At 56.8% G+C, this 20539-nt stretch overlaps 1 protein-coding gene across 3 annotated transcripts in view; it reads left to right on the top strand.

Moving 5' to 3' along the window:
* Positions 1–20539, top strand: part of MYO7A (myosin VIIA) — an 80591-nt gene that overhangs the window by 16955 nt on the left and 43097 nt on the right. For all 3 annotated transcript variants that reach the window (XM_012645583.1, XM_012645585.1, XM_012645584.1), the window contains exons 4-15: positions 997–1149; positions 9945–10129; positions 10680–10801; positions 10880–11022; positions 11310–11423; positions 12221–12374; positions 13399–13475; positions 14114–14233; positions 14936–15078; positions 15799–16009; positions 16537–16672; positions 19935–20041. In XM_012645583.1, coding sequence (XP_012501037.1) covers positions 997–1149; positions 9945–10129; positions 10680–10801; positions 10880–11022; positions 11310–11423; positions 12221–12374; positions 13399–13475; positions 14114–14233; positions 14936–15078; positions 15799–16009; positions 16537–16672; positions 19935–20041 — 1665 coding nt within the window. The remainder of the gene's footprint in view (positions 1–996; positions 1150–9944; positions 10130–10679; positions 10802–10879; positions 11023–11309; positions 11424–12220; positions 12375–13398; positions 13476–14113; positions 14234–14935; positions 15079–15798; positions 16010–16536; positions 16673–19934; positions 20042–20539) is intronic.

Genomic DNA, 20539 nt, shown 5'->3' on the forward strand with positions numbered 1-20539 from the left:
CTCAGAAAGCAGGTCCTGAGGCTGCCAGGCCCCGGCATCTGGGAATGGGAGGGCCGTGGGGCTCCACTCAGGCTGTGGCTGCCCCTGGAGCACAGGGCAGACTCTCACCCCACAGCGAGGCTGGGGTTGTGAGGAGAGGGCTGAGGAGAAGGCGCTGGAGACCTCCTGGGTCGGGGAGGCTCCCAGCACCCGTAGGTAGCCAGGGTTTGGTCCCGGATGAGAGAGCCAGTGCCACCTCCGGGCAGCAGGGAATACTGCCGGGGAGAGTGGGGGGAGCCGGGAAAGCAACCTGCACCCTTGTTTCCGCTTCAGCTCACAGGTACTGAAAGTTCACCCCTTGTTCCACATCCGTCACCAGCCCTGTGAGATATATCCCCGGTGGGGCCACTGCCCTGCCTCTGGCTTTCCCGTGAAGCGCAGCCTCCGCCAGCCTCAGCGGCCTCGTTTTTGCTGTTCCCTGTCCCCTGGGCCCGGAATTCTACCCGCCCCCCCCAACTTCTTACAGTGGGCTCTTTCTCTTCATCGAGGTCTCAGCCCAAACCCAGCCTGGGAGCGGTGGTCCCCGACCACCCTATGTAAAGCAGCTCCCGCCTGACTCTCCGTCACATGGCCTGCTGGCTTATTCTTGGCACTATCTGAAGTTACTTTTTATGTATTTGTTTACCAGAGCCCGGATTCGAAGCCAAGTGTGTCTAACTCCAGTTATGACACCTTCCACTCCATCCTGCAAAGTGACGGGGGACTCTGGTCCCCCTTAATGACAGCCATCAGGTCAGGCCAAACGCCCTGCTCTGCCCACCTCCCAGGTCTGCGGAGAGACTCCCCCAAGGGGAGGAGGAGCCATCCTTGGGGTGGGCGGGACCATCCTTGAAGATTTAAACCTGTTAGCCAGGGCGGTGCTTGGCCGCAGGGTCGCACGGGTCTCGCGCTCCCGCCCCTTCCCCAGGTGCACAGCCTAGTCGGGGCGAGCGAGCTGACGCGGCTGCCTCCCCGCAGGAGCACTGGATCTCCCCGCAGAGCGCCACGCACATCAAGCCCATGCACCCCACGTCGGTGCACGGCGTGGAGGACATGATCCGCCTGGGGGACCTCAATGAGGCGGGCATCCTGCGCAACCTGCTCATCCGCTACCGGGACCACCTCATCTACGTGAGTGCTACCGCCGTCCCTTCCGCACCCTCTGCCCAGGGCCCAGCCCCCTAGACGGTGCCACCTCTGCCCCCAAACCAGGGGGCAGGCATTCCCCTGTGGCCCATCCTCTTGGGCAATGGCTTGTGTGGTCTGTGGTTGGGGAAGGGGTAGTTTGTTCTGCAGGTTGATGTACCTCCCTAGACCCTGAAACCACTGGGAGGCGAGGATGGAGTCCGTGAGGGGCTTAGCGCTTTGCCCAGGAACCAGGGAACAGCTACCCCACTGGGCGTTTGGGATGGGGCCTGCCACAGGGTCCTCAAGGCCAAGAGCGGATGGGTCGGGAGTCTGTCCTCAGGAAGGGGTTGAAGGAGGAGCATGCTCCTCCCCCGCCAGAACCCTGATGTTAGTACTGGACACACGCACCCTCCCCCAGGACCTCTGCCTTGAAACTCAGTAGGACAAAGAAAAGCATCCACTCAACCACGACAGAGCTAATCCCAAGAGTGTGGGCTCAGAGAACATCAGAACAGTAAGGGCCCACAGAGAGCATTCAGTGTAGAGGTTCTTACACTTTTTGATCACAGGAACCCTTTATTCTCTTAAAAATTGAGGACCCCAATGGGCTTTTGTTTGTGTGGGTTATATCTATTGATGTTTACCATATTAGAAACTAAAATTGAGAAATCTAAAAACAATAACCATAATAAATCTATTCCAGGATAATATAAATGACATATTTTAATGAAAAATGACTACATTTGCCAAAATTTTAAGAAAGTGAGATGAGTGGCATTGCTTTACAAGTTTTTTTTTTTTTTTTTTTGAGACAGGGTCTCACTCTGTTGCCTGGGCTAGAGTGAGTGCCGTGGCGTCATCCTAGCTCACAGCAACCTCAAACTCCTGGGCTCAAGCGATCCTCCTGCCTCAGCCTCCCGAGTAGCTGGGACTACAGGCATGCGCCACCATGCCCAGTAATTTCTTTCTAATTTTAGTAGAGATGGGGGTCTCGCTCTTTCTCAGACTGGTCTCGAACTCCTGACCTTGAGTGATCCACCCACCTCAGACTCCCGGAGTGCTAGGATTACAAGCATGAGCCACTGCGCCCGGCCGCTTTACAAGTTTTTTTAAAAATTTTATTTTTTACCGTCATCCTCTATGTGATAGTAGCTTTGCAAGTTTTTCAAATCTCATTAATGCCTGGCTTAATTGAAGACAACTGGATTCTCATATCTGCTTTGCAGCCAGTATGATGTGATGTTTTGGTTGAAGTGTATGAAGAAAATCTGGCTTCACAGATACGCAACAGGTTTCCTGAAAGAGTTTTGGAGACCCTCAGGGCCCATTGGTCCACACTCTGAGAACTGCTGCTCTAGTCCAATAGCCCCATTTTACAAACAGGGAAACTGAGGCCCCACAAGGTTTAGCCAGGCTGGGGTCACTGTGTGCCTCTGACCCAGCCCCACCCTCAAGCAGCTCAGGGGCAAAGGACACCAGGATGTGCACCAACAAGGAGGCACAGGAGGGAGCCCCTTGAGGCAGGGCAGGGCTGATTATCTTGGGGCCCCAGGCGAGGGCAGGCTGATATAGGAGACTTTCTTGGGGGAGGTGTCGGGGGATAAGTGCCTGAGAGAAAGGTACAGTAGGCTCCCTGGGGTCTGCAGCTTCGGGTGAGTGGTGGCCTGGCTCCTGGGGGTGGGAGAGGTTGGCTGGTAGCAGTGGCACTCAGGAAGGGGCACTGCGTGAATAGAAGGCTGGAGGCAGGACAGTGTTGGTCAGTGTCACTCAGGTTGTCAGGACCATGAAGGGGCCGGGGAGCCAGAGCTGGAAGAGTCTGAGGAAGCCCTGGGTGTTGTCACTAAGGAATCATAGCAAGGCGCCCTCGGGGCCAGGCGGCCAGTCCCCCTCAGAAGCTCTGGAATTGTGCCTCTCAGCTGCCAGAGATGCCCCCAGCCACCCTCCCCACTCTGGGTCCCTCTGTGGCTTTAGGCCCCTGAGGAGGGATTGTATAACTGAGGGACAAGCTCAAGCCAATTAACCATTGCTTAAGTTGTTACGGGTGGCGTAGAGCCAAAATTGCAAGTCATGTAGGCTGGGCATGCACAGCGGGAAAAGCTTTAAACTCCTAATTGTTAACACCACCAGCCTGGCAGACTGGCTACGTGGCGTCACCTGGGACTAGTTAGAACCGCCATAAAAGCTTGACTCCCCCCACCCCCCATCCGTGAGACTGTCTCTTTGCCGGTTGACTTGCAACAAAGCAGGGGTCGCCAACCTATGGTGAGTTGCATAATTATTTCATTATATATTACAATGTAATAATAATAGAAGTAAAGTGCACAATAAATGTAATGCACTTGAATCGTCCCCAAACCATCCTCCGCTCCCTGGTCCTTGGAAAAATTGTCTTCCATGAAAACCATCCCTGGTGCCAATAAGGTTGGGGACCGCTGCAATAAAGCTTTCTCTTTTCTCAAAAGCTGAGGCCACAACATTAACTTCTGTGCCCGTCTGGAAGTGAGCCCATTGCTCCGTAACAATTGTGCCTGGGTCCTTGATGTCCATTGTGTAGGCACAAGGAGTGGCTTTTGCAGGGAGCCCTTCAACACTGACAAAGCCCCCCTCACTCTGCCACTCACTCAGGCCTCACCTGCACTCGGAGGGGGCAGGGCACGGGTGGCGCCTCCAGAAGTGATAGTATTGCCCGGCCAGAAGGTGAAGCTAGAACTCGAGCCCAGGCAGAGGCACCCCACTGTACCCCAGAGGGACCTGCTGGTGTCTGCACCTCTCTGCTTGGCAGCCCCCTGCCTCCTCTCCCTGTAGGGCAAGTGGTCCCGGGTGGGTCCTGGGGCTCTCTCTGGCCACTTGCCCAGGCCTGAGCAGTCTGACACTTAGGAGAGCAGGGAGCCTGTCTGTCCACCTGCCTGCCTAGGGGCCGCTGCCAGAGCTGATGCTCCATCATCGTCCGTGCTGAGGACTGAGCCCTCTCCTGTCAGGAGGCAGCAGAGGGCCCCTTCCCAAGGGAGGGGCTGGGTAAGACGGGAGTCATCCCCCAGGGACCCCGCAGACCAGTGTGGGAGTGACGCAGAGGCACGTGGCGTGCAGTTTAGTGATGGTGTACGTGCGGGGTAGTTGGTAGGCTGGATCGAGGAACACAGGCAAAAACAGGATTCTTAGGGGAGGGGGAGGAAGAACCTTCAGACAGTCTGGGAACAGTGAGTCTTGGTAAAATTGGGAGGGCTTGGTACGCTGGCAGCTTGCAGGGAGATCAGCCTGGACATTATGTCCTTAGTAGGCTGACTGGTGGATCGAAGAAGATAATCCCAGGGGTTTATGGATTCTCCAGAAAGTCCTGAAATTGGCATCATTTGCCTCGTTAGAAGATTTCACCAGTAACCTATTTGACCTCTTTTCTGGGTGAGAGAGGGGAGGCAGGGCCATCCCCTCTGGAGGGACAGGGCCGGAGCCCAGAGGAGGTGTCCAAGCTGCTGCCTTGTCAGGGACTCTTGGCCAGGAAGCCAAGCCATGGTACCTGGAAGGTCCCCCACTCAGGTAGTCCATGGGCCTAAGATTCTGGGCATCTCTTGGTCTGGGGGTCCCTGCCCATGAACTCAGGGTTCAAAGAGGTTTCTTCACCTTGCTGAGTCCATAATTCTGTGAGTTGGTGGATGAGGTAGGACACGAACAGGCAACTCGGCCATTGTCCCACCCAGAAACCATACCTGTCCCTAACCATGGCAACCCCGGGTCACTTCACAGATTGGGTTACCCTGGGCACAGCCCCACACACTCAGGATTTCCTCAGATTACCACGGCCAGCTCACAGCCTTGGCTGGGTGGATGCTCTGTCCCTGACTGTCTGCCCCCAGGAGCCTGAGAGAGCACCCCAGGGCCATAAGTCAGCCCAGGGCACCGTAGAGTGGGGGAGGGCCCTCTGAGGACACCTAGCAGCCTCTCACTGGGTGGTCTCAGAGACCAAGGACTGTGCCTGGGGGTCCTGCAGAGACGAGGTGGCAAGGCTGGTGGGGCCCCAGGGCTCCCTGTGCTGGGCAGAGCCCGGAGCCCTGGTCTGGGAGGTGGGAGGCCGGGTTTCAGTCATGGTTTGTGGCCTCAGGGGAGTCCCTGTCCCCATCTGGTCTCAGCCTTCCCTTGGGCGCGATGGGGACTGCGTGGAGTGAGCACCTCTGTGACTCTGGGAAGGTGTTTGAGTCCCAGGATTTGTTCTTCGGGTCCACGGCCTGCTCAGTGCTGAAGGAGAAGTCCCCGCGGCTGGCAGGCCTGGGGGCTTGGCTTCCTGGAGGAGGTGGAGCTGGAGTGGAACTGATTCCTGCCACATCTCTCTGGCCTCGGAGAGGCCCTTTGATCTCTGCCTGGGGACTTGGGGGCCCCTAGGGACCACGTGCGCTGTCATTGGCTTGGGATTAGTCCTTATTTCTCCCCCACCCAGCCGGTGGCTCCACAGGGCAGGTTTTATTACTGGGGACTTGAGCAAGAGGCCTCTCTCTGCTGCAGTTGGGCATTAACTCTCTACTGATGAGGACCCTCAGAAAAAGGCCAGAAGGGCCCAGGGAGCAGTGCCAAGGACTCGGAGGGCCGACGGGCAGAGAGGGCCAGGGGCAGCCTCGCTCTCTTCCCACTGCCGCCGCTGCCAGCCGCACGGGTCCTGCAGGTGCATCTTGGGGTTCGGGGCCCTGGTGCCAGGGTCCCTGGTTCATCCCACTGCCCGCTCATCTGCCGTGTGACCTTGGCAAGTCCCTCCACCTCTCAGGGGCTCGGTCCCCTCATTCGAAAAGGGGGTATGTGACCACACCTCCAGTGGCCTTCTGAGGAGTGAAGGGGGCGACAGCAAAGCAAAGCCCTGTGCCTGGTGGGGATCTTCCCGGCATTTGGCTTGTCCCTGCCCTCCTGCTGGGGAGGGTCCTCACTGAGGAACGAGGCCTCGTTTCTATTACTTATTTTGAAATGGGTATGTGTGCTACCAATTGGAAAGTTTTCTCCTACCAGAGAGAGTCACTGCTACTGATTTCTTATCTGTCCTGCAAGAGAAAGACTGTGTGCGTGTGGGTGTGATTTCGTTTTCCCACCCAGATGGCGGTAGATCGTGCTGCTGTGCCTTCCTGCTAGCCACATCCCTGGGCCAGCTTCCTGTCAGCGCGGTTAGGGCTGCCTCAGTGGTGCTGACAGGCCTGTTCCCTAGCTCCCTTCCCTGCTGCTTCCTGCCGAGCAGTTACCGCTCCTCCACCTGTATTTTAAGTCACTCAGTCACTCTGCAAATATTGCTAGTTGCATCCTATGAGCTGTGCACAGAGCCAGGCCCTGGGGACAGAGGTCGTGGAACACAGCTGTAGAGGAGGTAGGTGAGCAGACTCAAGGGGTGTGGCGTGTGACGGATCATACGGGGGGCGCCTGGCCTCCTGGAGGTGGTGATGTCTCCGCTGGACCTGAGGGACAGAGGAGTTAGCCGGCTGACAGGGTCTGGGGACCTGTGTTCCCGCCTGAGATGGCAGGGGATGGAGCGTGGTGCTTTCAATCGACGGTTTAATGTGGAGGGAGACTCCAGTTGTCGGATGAGGCTGGCAAGGGTGGCAGGGGCCAGGGCTTGGGGCCCTGTGGGCAGGGAAAACTATGTCCCGAGGCTGTGGGTGGGTTTTTAGCGGGGAATGACACCGTCAGATTTTTCGAAAGCCCCCCCAGGCTCTGAATGGAGGCTAGATTATGGGGGGCAAGGGGAGGCGCCTGTAGTGGTCTACTGAGAAATGAGGGTGACCAGGCCAGGCAGGTGGCCACACAGATGGGAGACGTGGGGGTGGTATGATGGAGGGGCCCTCCCGGTTCCCACCCGGGCGAGGGGTGGTGGTGCTGTTGGCCCAGCTGGGGAGGCTAGGAGGAGCAGGGTAGGAGGGAAGTGTGAGCTCTGGTTTGGCTGGTGGTGCAGGGTGTGGACGTCCGGGTGGCCGAAGGGTTTTATGTACAGGAGGGCCCTCGGGGCTGTGGGCGGAGTAGAGAGGTCCACAGGAGCCATGGGTGGGAACAGAGGGTCCGGGCCCAGCCCCAGAAGGTTTCTCATGGTGTCTCGGTGTCCCCCACATCCCTGTCTGGCACTGCCCATGCCCTGCACCTGGCCACCAGGCCTGCTCCCAGGGCCACCGTCTGTCTGGCTCTGACAGCTTCCTGGAGGCTGGTTCATCAGGTCTGAGACAGTGTCTGCTTCAGCCTTGGTGACCACCATTCATCCTCCCACAGCTGCCAGGGCGACCTTTCACCAGCAGATCTCCCAAATGTCACGCCCTTTCACGCCTCTGTGCTCACTACCCCCTGATGGGCCCTCTGGCTCTCCCTCCTCCAACATCCCCCCCTTGTGGAACCCACGTGCCTCTGTCTGAGCCCCCATAGCTCCGGCCTCCCCGTGTGTCTCCATGAAGGGTTGTTGAATGACTGCCTGGAATCAGCCTCATGCCCCCATGGTGACCACAGGCGAGACGGTTGAGCATCACGTTATTAAACAAGTATCAAGAAAAAAGGGGCAGGGCACGGTGGCTCACACTTGTAATTCTAGGACTCTGGGAGACCGAGGTGGAAGGATCGCTTGACAAGGACAGGAATTCAAAACAAGCAAGAGCAAGACTCTGTCTCTATAAAAAATAGAAAAAATTAGCTGGGCGTGGTGGTGTACTCCTGTAGTCCCAGCTACTCGGGAGGCTGAGGTAGGAGGATCGCTTGAGCCCAGGAGTTGGAGGTTGCAGTGAGCTATGATGATGCCACTGCACTGTAGCCTGGGCAACAGAGGAAGACCCTGTCTCAAAAAAAAAAGCTTATGCCTTTGCTCTTTAGTCTTTTTTTTTTTTTCCTCTCTTTTTTTTTTTTGAGACAGTCTCCCTCTGTTACCCAGGCTAGAGTGCTGTGTTGTCATCATAGTTCACTGCAACCTTAATCTTGCCTCAGCCTCCTGAGTAGCTGGGACTACAGGCACGCACCACCATGCCCAGCTAATTTTTCTGTTTTTAGTAGAGACGGAGTCTCGCTCTTGGCTCAGGCTGGTCTCAAAGTCCTGACCTCAAGCGATCCTCCTGCCTCGGCCTCTCAAAGTGCTAGGATTACAGGCGTGAGCCACTGTGCCCAGCCTGCCCTTTGGTCTTTACAGAAGCTCTACGGGGTGGATATTAATATCCCCCTTTTACAAATGAGCAGACTGAGGCTGGCCAAAGGGACATTCCTTGTGGCTGATTCCCAGTCTGGCACAGGTTCCCCACCTGGGGGCTAGAGTCTAGCCAGTTCCACCAGAGCACATCAGCTGGGCAGGGCTGAACTATAGGAGACAGTGAGGGGAGGTCCCAGGGTAGGGCCTGGTGGGCTTGGGCAGGTCCTGATCTGAGAATTTAGCCTAGCCCTGGGCCGTGTGGGGCACTGTTCGTGAAGAATGCCCTTATCGTCCCCATGCTCCACTGACCAGCTCCCTTCTCTCCTGCATCTGCACTTTGCAACCTCAGACCAGCTGTGGAGGGCGGGTGAGTGTGGCCCAGAGAGCCCCCAGTGCTGGTGTGGCTCCTGGCTTATTGGGCTTGTCTGCTTTCGGGCCGCTCCCCTCCAGCCTCCTTCCCTCCACTCCTCCCTGTCTCCTCCTGCTTGGGCTCTCGCGGCACAGTTAGTCGGTCAGCACTGTGTGTCTCAGGTACTTCTGGCCCTGGGCTGCTTGGAGGAAGAGGCTTAGGCAGGAAAGGAAAGTCTTCCTGGGCCCAGAGAAGGGCAACTATGGCCAGGTCTCCTCGTGTAGAGCAGCCAGGGCCAGGACCGGAGCCTGGGTCTTGGGCCCCACCTGGCCCCAGGGTAGGCATTCCCCTGGCATGCAGTGCTTGCAGCCACGCTTTCCCTGCATGGCCATGTTGGGCTGAGGCTGCCTTGGCTCTTGTGGGATACACTGAGCCCTGGGTGGGAGGCAGTGAGGGGGCCGTCACTTCCCCTGTGTGGTCACATCTTTCTCTGGCCTCTCCAGGGCCCAGATGTCAATATAGCCTTCGCTAATTATAGCCTAGGCCTGACCTTTTCAATCTTGGGGACAGGGTGGAAGGAGTAACCCCTGAGTGCCTCACCCTGCCCCGGTGGCAGGAGGACCAGGCTGTGTTGTCCCCTGTGTGACAAAGCCCCAGGCCTACAGTAGGAAGTCTTGCCTATGGATGGTCAATCTTTGCACTAATAGAGGAGCATAAGCAGAGAACCTGCTGGAAGGCCCCTGCGCCTATACTGCCCAGGAAGATGTGCTCTGTCCCCCAGAGCAGGGACCCTCTCTGCCTTGGGGCAGCGCTGCAGGAACTGAGCCCACCCAGCCCCCGAGCCACATACCCAGCCCCTCCAGCTCTTTACAGCTCGTTTCCCAGTCCCCGCTCCCTCACCAACCTGGTGTCCCCTCTGGACATGGTGCAGTTTAGGAATTTAACTCTGAAAGTCTGGGGTGCAGGGCTTGGAGACAAGGGTGGGAGCCAACATTTGAGAAGCACTTACTGTGTGCTATGGATTTTAAACCCCATCTCCTGTCATCTTTATAAACTGTTGTGCCCACGTTACAGGAAATGAGGCCTAGAGACCCTCCCTCCCTCCCCACGTCCCTCCTCCCCTCATTGAGTGGCATTGAGCCCTATGCTGGTGGCGAGGCCCCACCCCAGCTCCTAAGGAGGCAGGATTCTGGCTCCAAGTCCACCCACTGACTCCAAAGCCAGTGTTCCTCCTTCTGGAGGGACAGAGCATGCAGAGCCTGAGAGCTTTCTGGAGTCGGAGCCTCCCACATGGGAAGTAGTGAGCTCCCCATGCCTTGTTGCCTGCAGACATACACGGGCTCCATCCTGGTGGCTGTGAACCCCTACCAGCTGCTCTCCATCTACTCGCCTGAGCACATCCGCCAGTATACCAACAAGAAGATCGGGGAGATGCCCCCCCACATCTTCGCCATCGCAGACAATTGCTACTTCAACATGAAACGCAACAGTCGTGACCAGTGCTGCATCATCAGGTGGATGATCTGGCACCTGCATGGGGCTCCAGGCTTAGCACCCAGAGCTCCAGCTCTGTGCTCCTGCTGGTACCTCTAGGGATTGCCCACACTGTCAGAAATGCCATGAAGCTCCTCAGGAGCCCACGCACTCTGTGCTGTGTTATGATGTAGAAAATCACCTCCTTTTCCCCAGGTCTAATATTTCTATTAATGCGACCGAAGCTCATGTTAACTTTTGGGACCAACCTTGTTTACTGTTGGCCCCTGTTAAGTTATGGTTAGTTGAAATCTCAGGCTCCTGTTTGCTCTTGGGCACAAAGCATTGATTCAGCATCTTATATGTGCTATGCTTTATGGCAAGTATGGATGAAGGGGTGTTTATATCTGAATGACAGGGAAGGAGAGTAACTTTTGGGAGTGGCAGAGCACTGAGCCCTTTAGCCCTCCCCCAGCCCTGGAAGGTCCATATTGTCAGCCCATATCATGGAGGGGGACAGCCTGGGCAGAGCCCCAGGCAGGCGGGGGTCCCTGTGGGTTGTGACGGTCCTCACGCTCCTGCCCTCTGCAGTGGAGAGTCTGGGGCAGGGAAGACAGAGAGCACGAAGCTGATCCTGCAGTTCCTGGCAGCCATCAGTGGGCAGCACTCATGGATTGAGCAGCAGGTGCTGGAGGCCACCCCCATCCTGGAAGGTAGGGCCAGGCTCTGACGGCAGGGCTGGGCGGTGGGCTGGGGCTGGCTTTGCCTGTGACTCTCGACCCGCCCTGCAGCATTCGGCAATGCCAAGACCATCCGAAATGACAACTCAAGCCGTTTTGGGAAGTACATCGACATCCACTTCAACAAGCGGGGCGCCATCGAGGGCGCCAAGATCGAGCAGTACCTGTTGGAGAAGTCACGTGTCTGTCGCCAGGTGGGCCCAAGCCCCAGGGAGGCGGGAGTAGACCCGGACCCGCAGCCCCCATCCTCAGGGTGGATGGGTACGCCCTGGCTGCAGGCCCTGGTGTTCCGTCACCCCCGGGGCTGCTGCCTGCCTGCCCCCCTGCCCGAGATCCCACTGTGAGACCCCCTGACTGGGCTTCTCCATGACAGCCATTTGTTAAAATAGTAAACTGTGTTCACATCTTCTCTCCCTTGTGGACTGGCCTGGCTCCTACTGGCCAACTCCTGCCCCCCCGACACCTGTGCCCACACTTCCAGGCCCCTGATGAAAGGAATTACCACGTGTTCTACTGCATGCTGGAGGGCATGAGCGAGGACCAGAAAAAGAGGCTGGGCCTGGGCCAGGCCTCCGAGTACAACTACTTAGCCATGGTGAGGCCCCAGCGGCATCGGGGCACGGAGATGCCCACCCAGGGTTGTAGGGTGCTGGCTGCTGTGGCCTCAGACTTGAGAGCTTGCTCGTCACAGGGCTCTGGAGCCAGCCTCTTTCTGCTGTCTGGACACCACGCATGGGTGGGGACTGTGGGGCCATGTGCATGGCAGGCTGGCTTGGGAGCACCATCTCCCTGGCCCTTGGGAGAGCCCATGTCTGGTTGCTGGGATGGGCCAGGCCACATGGACACAAGTGTGGGCTGTGGTGCATGTGTGCGTTGTAGGTGCGACAGGCCTTCCTGGACACTTCCTATAGCAGGCTGCCACTCTTAGGTAAATGCGCACACGCACAGCCCAGGTCTCGCAGGCACGCACGGAATGGGGCAGACCCCCTGTGGATGCCCAACCTGTCTGCAGTTACCCCTCCTCTGTCCACACCGGGCTGTACCAGCCCTGAGAGTGGCTGTCTCCAGGGGGGCTGTGGGAAGCAGGGTGGGGCCTTGGTGCCGTGACTGCCAGGCAGGTGGCTGGAGCAGGCCTGGCATCGTGACCTGGCTACTCTTACTCATGGGAAGAAGGGGCACCAGTGTTCCCAGATGTGGAAAGTGCCTTCTTGAGGAGCTCAGGTTTCTAGACTTCCTAGACTTCGGGGAGGAGCTATGGTGCTCACTAGGTGAGGTCAGTGCCTGCCGCCCTGGCCTGGCAGAAAGGGCCCTTTGGCCCAGGCACTGCCTCTGTGGGGGTATCCACGGTCTCCCTGACATCCCCTTACCCCCATGTCCCACCTTGCCCACCAGGGTAACTGCATAACCTGCGAGGGCCGGGTGGACAGCCAGGAGTACGCCAACATCCGCTCCGCCATGAAGGTGCTCATGTTCACCGACACCGAGAACTGGGAGATCTCGAAGCTCCTGGCCGCCATCCTGCACCTGGGCAACCTACAGTATGAGGGTGAGCTGCGTACTATGTCCCCTCCTGCCCCCACACCCTGCACCAACCGCAGCACAACACCCAGCTTCCAGTGGGGTACTGGTGGCTCAGTCTCTGTCCCAGCGTGTACCCTCTTTGGGATGAAAGCTGGGGAGAATTCACCTGTGGGTAGATTTGAACAGTCTGTTGGCTTGAAATCAGCCTCAGGTGTAGTATCACTGTGCTGAAACCCCACCACTACAGTTAAAGTGTACTGGGAGTTGACTGTGGGCCCTTTAAGACCCCTTCTAAATTCGGTTTCTTAAGGTCAGCTGTCTTAGAGGGTAGATTTTTGCACTAATTCATACTAAGATGTGAGTGACCGAATAGCCATCTCTGAAAGGGGAAGGCTAGGGAAGGGAACATGTCCATTCATCTAGCATTCCCTGGGCACCCACTATGTACCAGCCTGGGAGGTGGCTCCCTGAGATGGGCACCAGGTCCCACTCTGTGCTTGCCCCTGGTGGCCAGCATGGTCCCTGGGCAGGGTAGAAGCTCTGGGAAATTTTCCCCGTGAATGGATGATCCCAACATGAAGGAAATCACAGTCTAGTGATCTTGAAAGACTAAGAGACGCAGAGGAGAGTATGGTGGCAGAAAGAAGAGCTTGCGAAAGGGTCCTGCAGCCTAAGACAGCAGGGCACATACGGGGAAGGGCGAGTTCCCACAGCCTGTCTCATAGGAGCCAGGGCTGCCACCGAGAGCTCCAGGAGACTGAGGTGGAAGTCAAGGGAGACAGGCGCAGCTGGCAGTGCCTGCTCCTTGGCTGCCAGCCATGGTCCTGGGCATACATGGTCCCTATCCTCAGGGTGCCCCTAGGCACATGGTGAGAGCAGTGATCAAGTAGACATTGCCCCAGAGAAGCATTTAATCACGGTGCTGATGCCCTCTCTGCACATGGCAGGCCCCCTGAGAGCAGGCGTGGTAGCCTGGTCCTCCTAGGACTGTCCCCTTGCCCCTGTGCCCACCCTCCCTGCCCTGATCCTGCACCCCTTGCTGCCAACAGCCCGCACGTTTGAAAACCTGGACGCCTGCGAGGTCCTCTTCTCCCCATCCCTGGCCACAGCCGCATCCCTGCTTGAGGTCAGTGCCCAACCTTCTCTCCCGCCACCATTTCTTCCCCTCTGAAGACAGTTTTGACTTCAAGCTCGGTGGGGGCTGGGATGCGGGAACCAGGTGCTGGGCCCCCCCGTTGGGAGAGTCCTGCCCAATACTGAGAACCAACTGTGTGCAGGTCCTGTGCTGGGCACGGGTCCCGGAGGAGCGGATCCCAGAGCCTGGGAGCCTCCCTGGCCTGTCCTACACCAGCGGCCCCGGGGCTGGGAAGCCTTGTGACACCTTGGCTGTGTGACCCCGGGCGAGTCACTCCTGCCCTCCGGGCCTCATCTCCACATCTGGGTGAAGGGTACTGGTGTCCTTGAGGCCAGTGCATTGGGTCCAGCAGTCTCTTAGCAAACACCAGGCCTACCCTGGGCTAGAAAGCTGGAGTCAGGGCTAGTCCCGGAAGGGACAGGAGACATGTGGGGGCAGGTGAGGGGGAACGTCAGGGAGAGGGAAATCCCCTCCAGGCAGCATTCGGGTGGGTTTCCGTGGCTGGGGAGGATGAGCTGTGGGCCTTGGGGAAGCGCATTGTTGGTGGAGACGGAGTCTGAGCCAGGCCTGTGCGGGGAAGTGGGAGGGGGTCTAGGTGTGGGTGAGCACCTGGCTGTCATCTGTGCCAGGTGAACTCCCCGGACCTGATGAGCTGCCTGACGAGCCGCACCCTCATCACCCGCGGGGAGACGGTGTCCACCCCGCTCAGCAGGGAGCAGGCGCTGGACGTGCGAGACGCCTTCGTCAAGGTGGGCCAGTGGGGACCGGCTGCCTGCCCTCCCGCTCCTTGGGAGGCTGGGTTGTCGATGGGCAGGTGCCAAGGAGTCCGCAGAGCCGGGGGGGACATCTGGGGCTAGAGTCCGGGCTCCAGCTGCTGGCGCTCCTGGGGCCCAGGTGACGGTGACAGTCTGCCTCCCTCTGAGCCCCACGTGTCTGTACATCCTACACGACACGGGGCCCTGTGCTCCCCAGGGCCCTCCGGCTCTGGCCCCCTGCTTTGGTCAGCCGTGCTGTTCCCAGCCCGGGGGCACGCTCTTTGGTCCCTCTGCAGAGGACAGAGAAGAGGGCCTCCAGTCCCCTCTGTTTCTGCAGCCGTGTATTTGCCATTTCTTGAGCCCCCCTCTCTGTGCCAGGCCTTGTGCTGGGCTCTGGGACCTCAGAGACACGCAGAGCTGACAGGGGGAGTCAGAGACGGACAGAGAGGTGGGAGCCTCACAAAGGGCTCCATCCCAACCTGTAGGGTCAGGGGATGGTCCCCAAGAGGAGCTGACATATCGTTAAGCAGGAAAGGGTGCTTCAGGCGGAGGGAGCAGCTCACGCAAAGGCTGGGCGGGGGTTGAACAGCACGCTGTTCCGTGGAAGGGGCTGGAGCGAGGCCACGAAGGGTGGGGGGCCTGGCCCGTCCCCACGGCGGCTGTGGTGGGCCCAGTGGTTGACGTGCTGCCTTTCAGGGGATCTATGGGCGGCTGTTCGTGTGGATTGTGGACAAGATCAACGCAGCGATTTACAAGCCTCCCTCCCAGGAGGTGAAGAACTCTCGCCGGTCCATTGGCCTCCTGGACATCTTTGGGTTCGAGAACTTTGCTGTGAACAGGTACCACATGGGGCTCCGCTCTGCAGGAATTTTCTTCTAGAACACAGATGTGAGAAATTTCACATCTCTCCCTTTAACCCACGTCTAGTTGGCTCCAAGCACACTCTCCCAGGCTGTTAGAAACCATAACTTCAGTGGTCCTGGTGGGTCCTGTCCCCTTCCTTCCCATCCCCTCCTGCCGTGGGACCCCTGGCAAGCCACGTCAATCCCTGTGATGTTCGGACGTCTCAGCCCTCCCCCACCACCAAAACGCCCACACTAGGCTGTGTCCACGCTTAGCCTTTTTTGCAGTCTAGGCCGTTCTGGCCAAATCTTGTCAGCACCCTTCCTGGATGTCTCTATGGCCACCTCCCCAGCCTCCTGGCTTTCCTCTCCCGGGTACTCTGCCAGGGGTTTGGGTGTCCGCCTGCCAGCCCCCAGCCCTCCCCACAGGGCCTGGTCATGCAGGGGAGGGGTCTCAACTGGGGGTCCTGAGCCCTGGTTCCAGCCTTAGCTCTCCTCCTGACACACTGGTGACCCTGGGCAGGTCCTTTGCCCTTGTCAGGCCTCATGTCCTCTGCTGCATCTAGAAGGGTTGGGCTTGACACCCCAGCCCTACCTCAGAGGTTAGAGAGTCCCTGGTGGGGGCGACAGTCATGTGCAGGTGGGGGCAGAGCTGGGCCCCTGAGCAGCAGGGCGGGGCCCGAACAGCACCCCCAGCCCGTGCCTGTGCCCCTGCAGTTTCGAGCAGCTCTGCATCAACTTTGCCAACGAGCACCTGCAGCAGTTCTTCGTGCGGCACGTGTTCAAGCTGGAGCAGGAGGAGTACGACCTGGAGAGCATCGACTGGCTGCACATCGAGTTCACCGACAACCAGGACGCCCTGGACATGATTGCCAACAAGCCCATGAACATCATCTCCCTCATCGATGAGGAGAGCAAGTTCCCCAAGGTGGGTCCGCAGCCGGGCGGGATCCTGACGTCACCACCAATGGGCTGGGGAGCCAGCGGGTTCCTTCCTCACACTGAGCCTCAGCTTTCCTCACCTGCTAAATGGGACTAAGGATACCGCCTCTCAGGGTGGCTCTGGGGCCAATTCAGGTGCACTCAGCTGACATTTGGAAGTCACAGTCCGCTGGGTCCTAGATCTGAGCAGGTAGTTGACACAGAGTGGGTGCTCAGGACACAGTATATCTTGGAGTAGGGGAGAGGGAGAGAGGATTGCTCCTGTGATTTTAATCATAGGAAATAGATTTTCTAAACTGGAACGCGCTTTCAAGATTGTGCAGTTCCTATTTATCCAGTTCTAATTCATCCACTTAACAGACAGGGAAACGCAGGCCTGGAGTGCTCCTGTGTGGGTATAAATTAAGGAAGAGGAAGCTCTGGAGAAAGAGGGGCACAGAGACACGGGCAGGAAAGGCAGCGGGGCCTGTGGAGGAGAGGGTGGGCTCGGCAGCTGTCTGTCCCCTCCCACAGGGCACGGACACCACCATGTTGCACAAGCTCAACTCCCAGCACAAACTCAACGCGAACTACATTCCCCCCAAGAACAACCACGAGACCCAGTTTGGAATCAACCATTTTGCAGGTGTCGTCTACTATGAGACCCAAGGTACGGGCGGGCTATCCGGCTGTCTTTCTCTCCTTGCCTGTGCCTACCTTCCCCTACTCCAGCCCAGGAAAAAGACATCAGGAATTTGAAAAATTGTGGAGATATATATGTGTGTGTGTGTGTGTGTGTACACATATAATTTGCCATTTTAACCACTGAAGTGTACAATTCGGAGGCATTAAATACATTCACAATGTTGTGCAACCATACCCACTATTCATTGCCAGAGCCATTCCATCAACCCAAACAAAAACTCTGTGTCAGCCAGGCATGGTAGCTCACGTCTGTAATCCTAGCATTTTGGGAGGCGGAGACGGGAGGATCACTTGGGGCCAGGAGTTCAAGACCAGCTTGGGCAACATAATAAGACCCCATCTCTAATAAAAAACAAAATTAGCCAGGCATGGTGGCATGCATCTGTAGTCCCAGCTACCCTAGAGGCTGGGGCAGGAGGATCGCTTGAGCCCATGAGTTTGAGGTTGCAGTGAGCTATGATGACGCCCCTGTACACTAGCCTAGGCAATAGAGTGAGACCCTGTCTCAAAAAAAAAAAAAGAAAAGCTCTGTGTCCATTAAGCAATAACTCCTCCTCCTTCACCCATCCCCATCCCCTTGTAACCTCTATTCTTCTTTCTGTCCGTCCGAATTTGACTATTCTAGTTGCCTCATGTAAGTGGAATCATACAATACGGGTGCATGCTGCTTAACGATTGGGACACATCCTGAGAATTGCATTGTTAGGCGTTTTCATTGTGTGAACATCACAGAGTCGTGGAGTGCACTGACGCAAAGCTAGATGGCATAGCCTACTGCACACTAGGCTGTGTGGTATATGTAGGCTATTGCTCCTGGCTGCAAACCCGTACAGCATGTTACCGTGCTGAATACTGTAGGCGATTGTAACACAATGCTAAGTTTTTGTGTATCTAAACATGTCTAAACATGGAAAAGGTACAGTGGAAACATGGTATTTTACATGATCTTATGGGACCACTGTCGTATACGTGGTCCCTCGTTGACAGAACCATCGTTATGCAGCACGTGACTGTATTTGTCCTTCTGTGTTTGGCTCATTTCATTTAGCATGATGTCTTCAAGGTTCATCCATGTTGTATTAGCATGTATCGATTTCCTTTGTTTTATGGCTGAATACTATTCCATTGTATGGATGGGTATATGATATTTTGTTTATCCATTTATCTGTTAATAGACATTTGGAGTTTTTTTCACCTTTTGGCTATTGTGACTAATGCTGCTAAAAATACTAGTGTACAAATATCTGTTTGAGTCCCTGCTTTCAATTTTTCGAGTAGGCTCAGTGCTCTTTTGTACATATGGGGAAACTGAGGCTCAACAGGATGCGGGGTTAACTGTCCTTACATGGCATGATAGAGCCTGTTAGGCACAAAGCCAGACCTTGGACCAGCCCAGTTACCCAGCAAGACTCTTTCAGGAACAAGACCAAGTGTGAGCTTTGAAGGGGGAGTATGCATTTTCTTTCCCCTGGAGACATGCAATTGGATTCATCTTATAGGTAGAAGTTAAGAAAGGGGTGAGGACATAGGATTCACTTGGAATTCTTACAGGGTCTGTCAGAAGATAGCAGACTGCCCTTGCCAACCCCTCCCCTCCAACCTTAGTGTGGAGAACCAGCCTCGAATTGGTATCGGCTGTGGACTGTGTCTACACTGAGCCCTGCCATACAGCCCCAGAAGGTTCCACATAGTCAAAAGCCAGTGAAATCCTAAACTAACAAGCTCCGGGCTGCCCGTCTCATACTCCCTTGTTGAACGGGTCCAGAGTCAGTAGTGTATGGTTGAGCCATGCTGCAGCGATGGGGTCTGACGGCCGCTCAGACCTCCTTAGAATATTGCAGTGAGAGATCCAGCCGTGTTGCAAAGAAGGAGGCCGACACTAAGTTTAAAGGCCTGTCGAGCAAGTAAATTGGTCTTGCGTTTGGAGTCCTAGAGGACTGTCTTTTTCAGTTCAGTTCAATGCCAGGCTTCATGCTGTGGCTGAGGATACAGAAATGAAATCGGGCAAACTATGCTGAGCTATAAAATTATAGAGTGTTAGATCTGGAGGGACATAGGGTCATCTGCTTTTGCAGAATTGGAAACCGAAGCCCAGAGAGGGAAATGACTTGCCTCAGGTCACTGGACAAGTCTGAACTACTTTAAACAATTCTACCACATTTCCTGGTTCTCAAAGTGCTGTTCTAATATAGCATTGCGCTTAGGAAACGGGTGGCGGCAGGTGTTCTGAAGAGAAGCAAGCTGACAGGTACTACCGTTCCCACCCAACAGGTGAGGACACTGAGGTCCTAGAAAGGGATGGGGGAGTCCCATAGTCTGTCAGAGCTTTAATGAGAGCCCGTAATTCTACCCCGACTCCACGGTCCACCCTCCGTCACCGTGCCTCCTGCACCTCGCCCCTCCCCAGACACCAGCCGGGCAGCCCGGCGCTGGGCCCCTGTGCCGTCCACCACCCAGGGCAGCCTGCGTCCTGTTTCTCGGTTATGGCATTCGACCTCGGGCATCCCCAGCCCCTAGACACCCTCCTGTCCCACCCCAGCAAAGCCCCTCAGTTCATAACTCCTCAGCCCCTGGGAATGGCAGTGTCCTGGGGTCTGTGTGGTGCAGGGGAATCTCCCCGGGCTGACACCAGCAGTCCTGGGTTTGAGTCTTAACTCTGTCCATGGCTTGCTGTGTGGTGTTGGACAACTCACTTGGCTTCTCTGAGCACCAGTTTCTTCCCTTGTAGGATGGAGAAGAGAATCCCTGCCTGTCCCACATATACAGGAGGAGCTGTGAGGGTACTTTGTAAAACACAATCTACTGTTCAACTACAAAGTGGTTTTACTATTGGCTTGTACAGATCAACATGCGTTCTCTCCCAGGTCACGTACTTAGCTAACAAGGGCTTTTGACACCTTAGTTCAAAAGACTTACAGTGGCTCTGGGGAGAGTCCACCAGGAAGGAGGCATGGCCTCTCCCAGAGGCTGAGACCTCCTGCCCTTCTTGAACAGGCCTGGAAGAGGGGGGCTGTGTGAGTGGGGAGATGGCCCCTCACTTTCTCTGATCTTGGGCAAGCCACTGTCCTCTCCATGCCTTAGTGTCCCCCACTGTGAAATGGGCGTGGTTGAACTAGGTGAATTTTCAGGGTCCTCCTGGCTCAGACAGCGTGGATTTGAGGAGGGTCTGAGTCTCAGGGGGAGCTGCTGGGGCTGGTGAGGGGTGACTGCTCTGTGCCCCTGCCCAGGCTTCCTGGAGAAGAACCGGGACACCCTGCACGGTGACATCATCCAACTTGTCCACTCCTCCAGGAACAAGTTCATCAAGCAGATCTTCCAGGCCGACGTCGCCATGGTAGGGCCAGATGGGGTGTCTACTGGGTGGGGAGGGCCCCAGAAACCAGGCCGGGGTCTAGGCCTTGCCCTTGTCCAATAGCTTCAGCTCGAGCCCCTCTGGCCACATGGTGGGGACAGAGCTTCGCTGGGCCTCCAGGAAGGGCCTCCAAGATCCTCCCATGTGGTTCTCTTGTTGTACTGATTGGTGCGGGGGAGTGTGGCGGGGGTACCAGGCCCAGAAGGATCACCTGAGAAGTGATGGAGCAGAGCCAATCATAACTCAGTTTACCATGGGGGTCCACCCACCCCCTGCGTCTCCAGCAGCTAATGGGAGCACGGGCAAAGGGAGCACGTCCAACCTCAAGGATTTGGGGCGGGCGTAGGCAGGCAGAAAAGCTGGCACAGAGGGCGTGTGTGTGCTACCCTGGACCCCATCAGACAGTGGGAGAAGTTCCCCCCTCTCTGCCTTTCCGTGGGCCCTAGGGTGGGGGTCTGGTGGACTTTCTCCTGCTTGTAC

The sequence above is a fragment of the Propithecus coquereli genome, unplaced genomic scaffold (genome assembly GCF_000956105.1).
Source record: "Propithecus coquereli isolate 6110/MARCELLA unplaced genomic scaffold, Pcoq_1.0 Scaffold235, whole genome shotgun sequence".
NCBI lineage: Eukaryota > Metazoa > Chordata > Mammalia > Primates > Indriidae > Propithecus > Propithecus coquereli.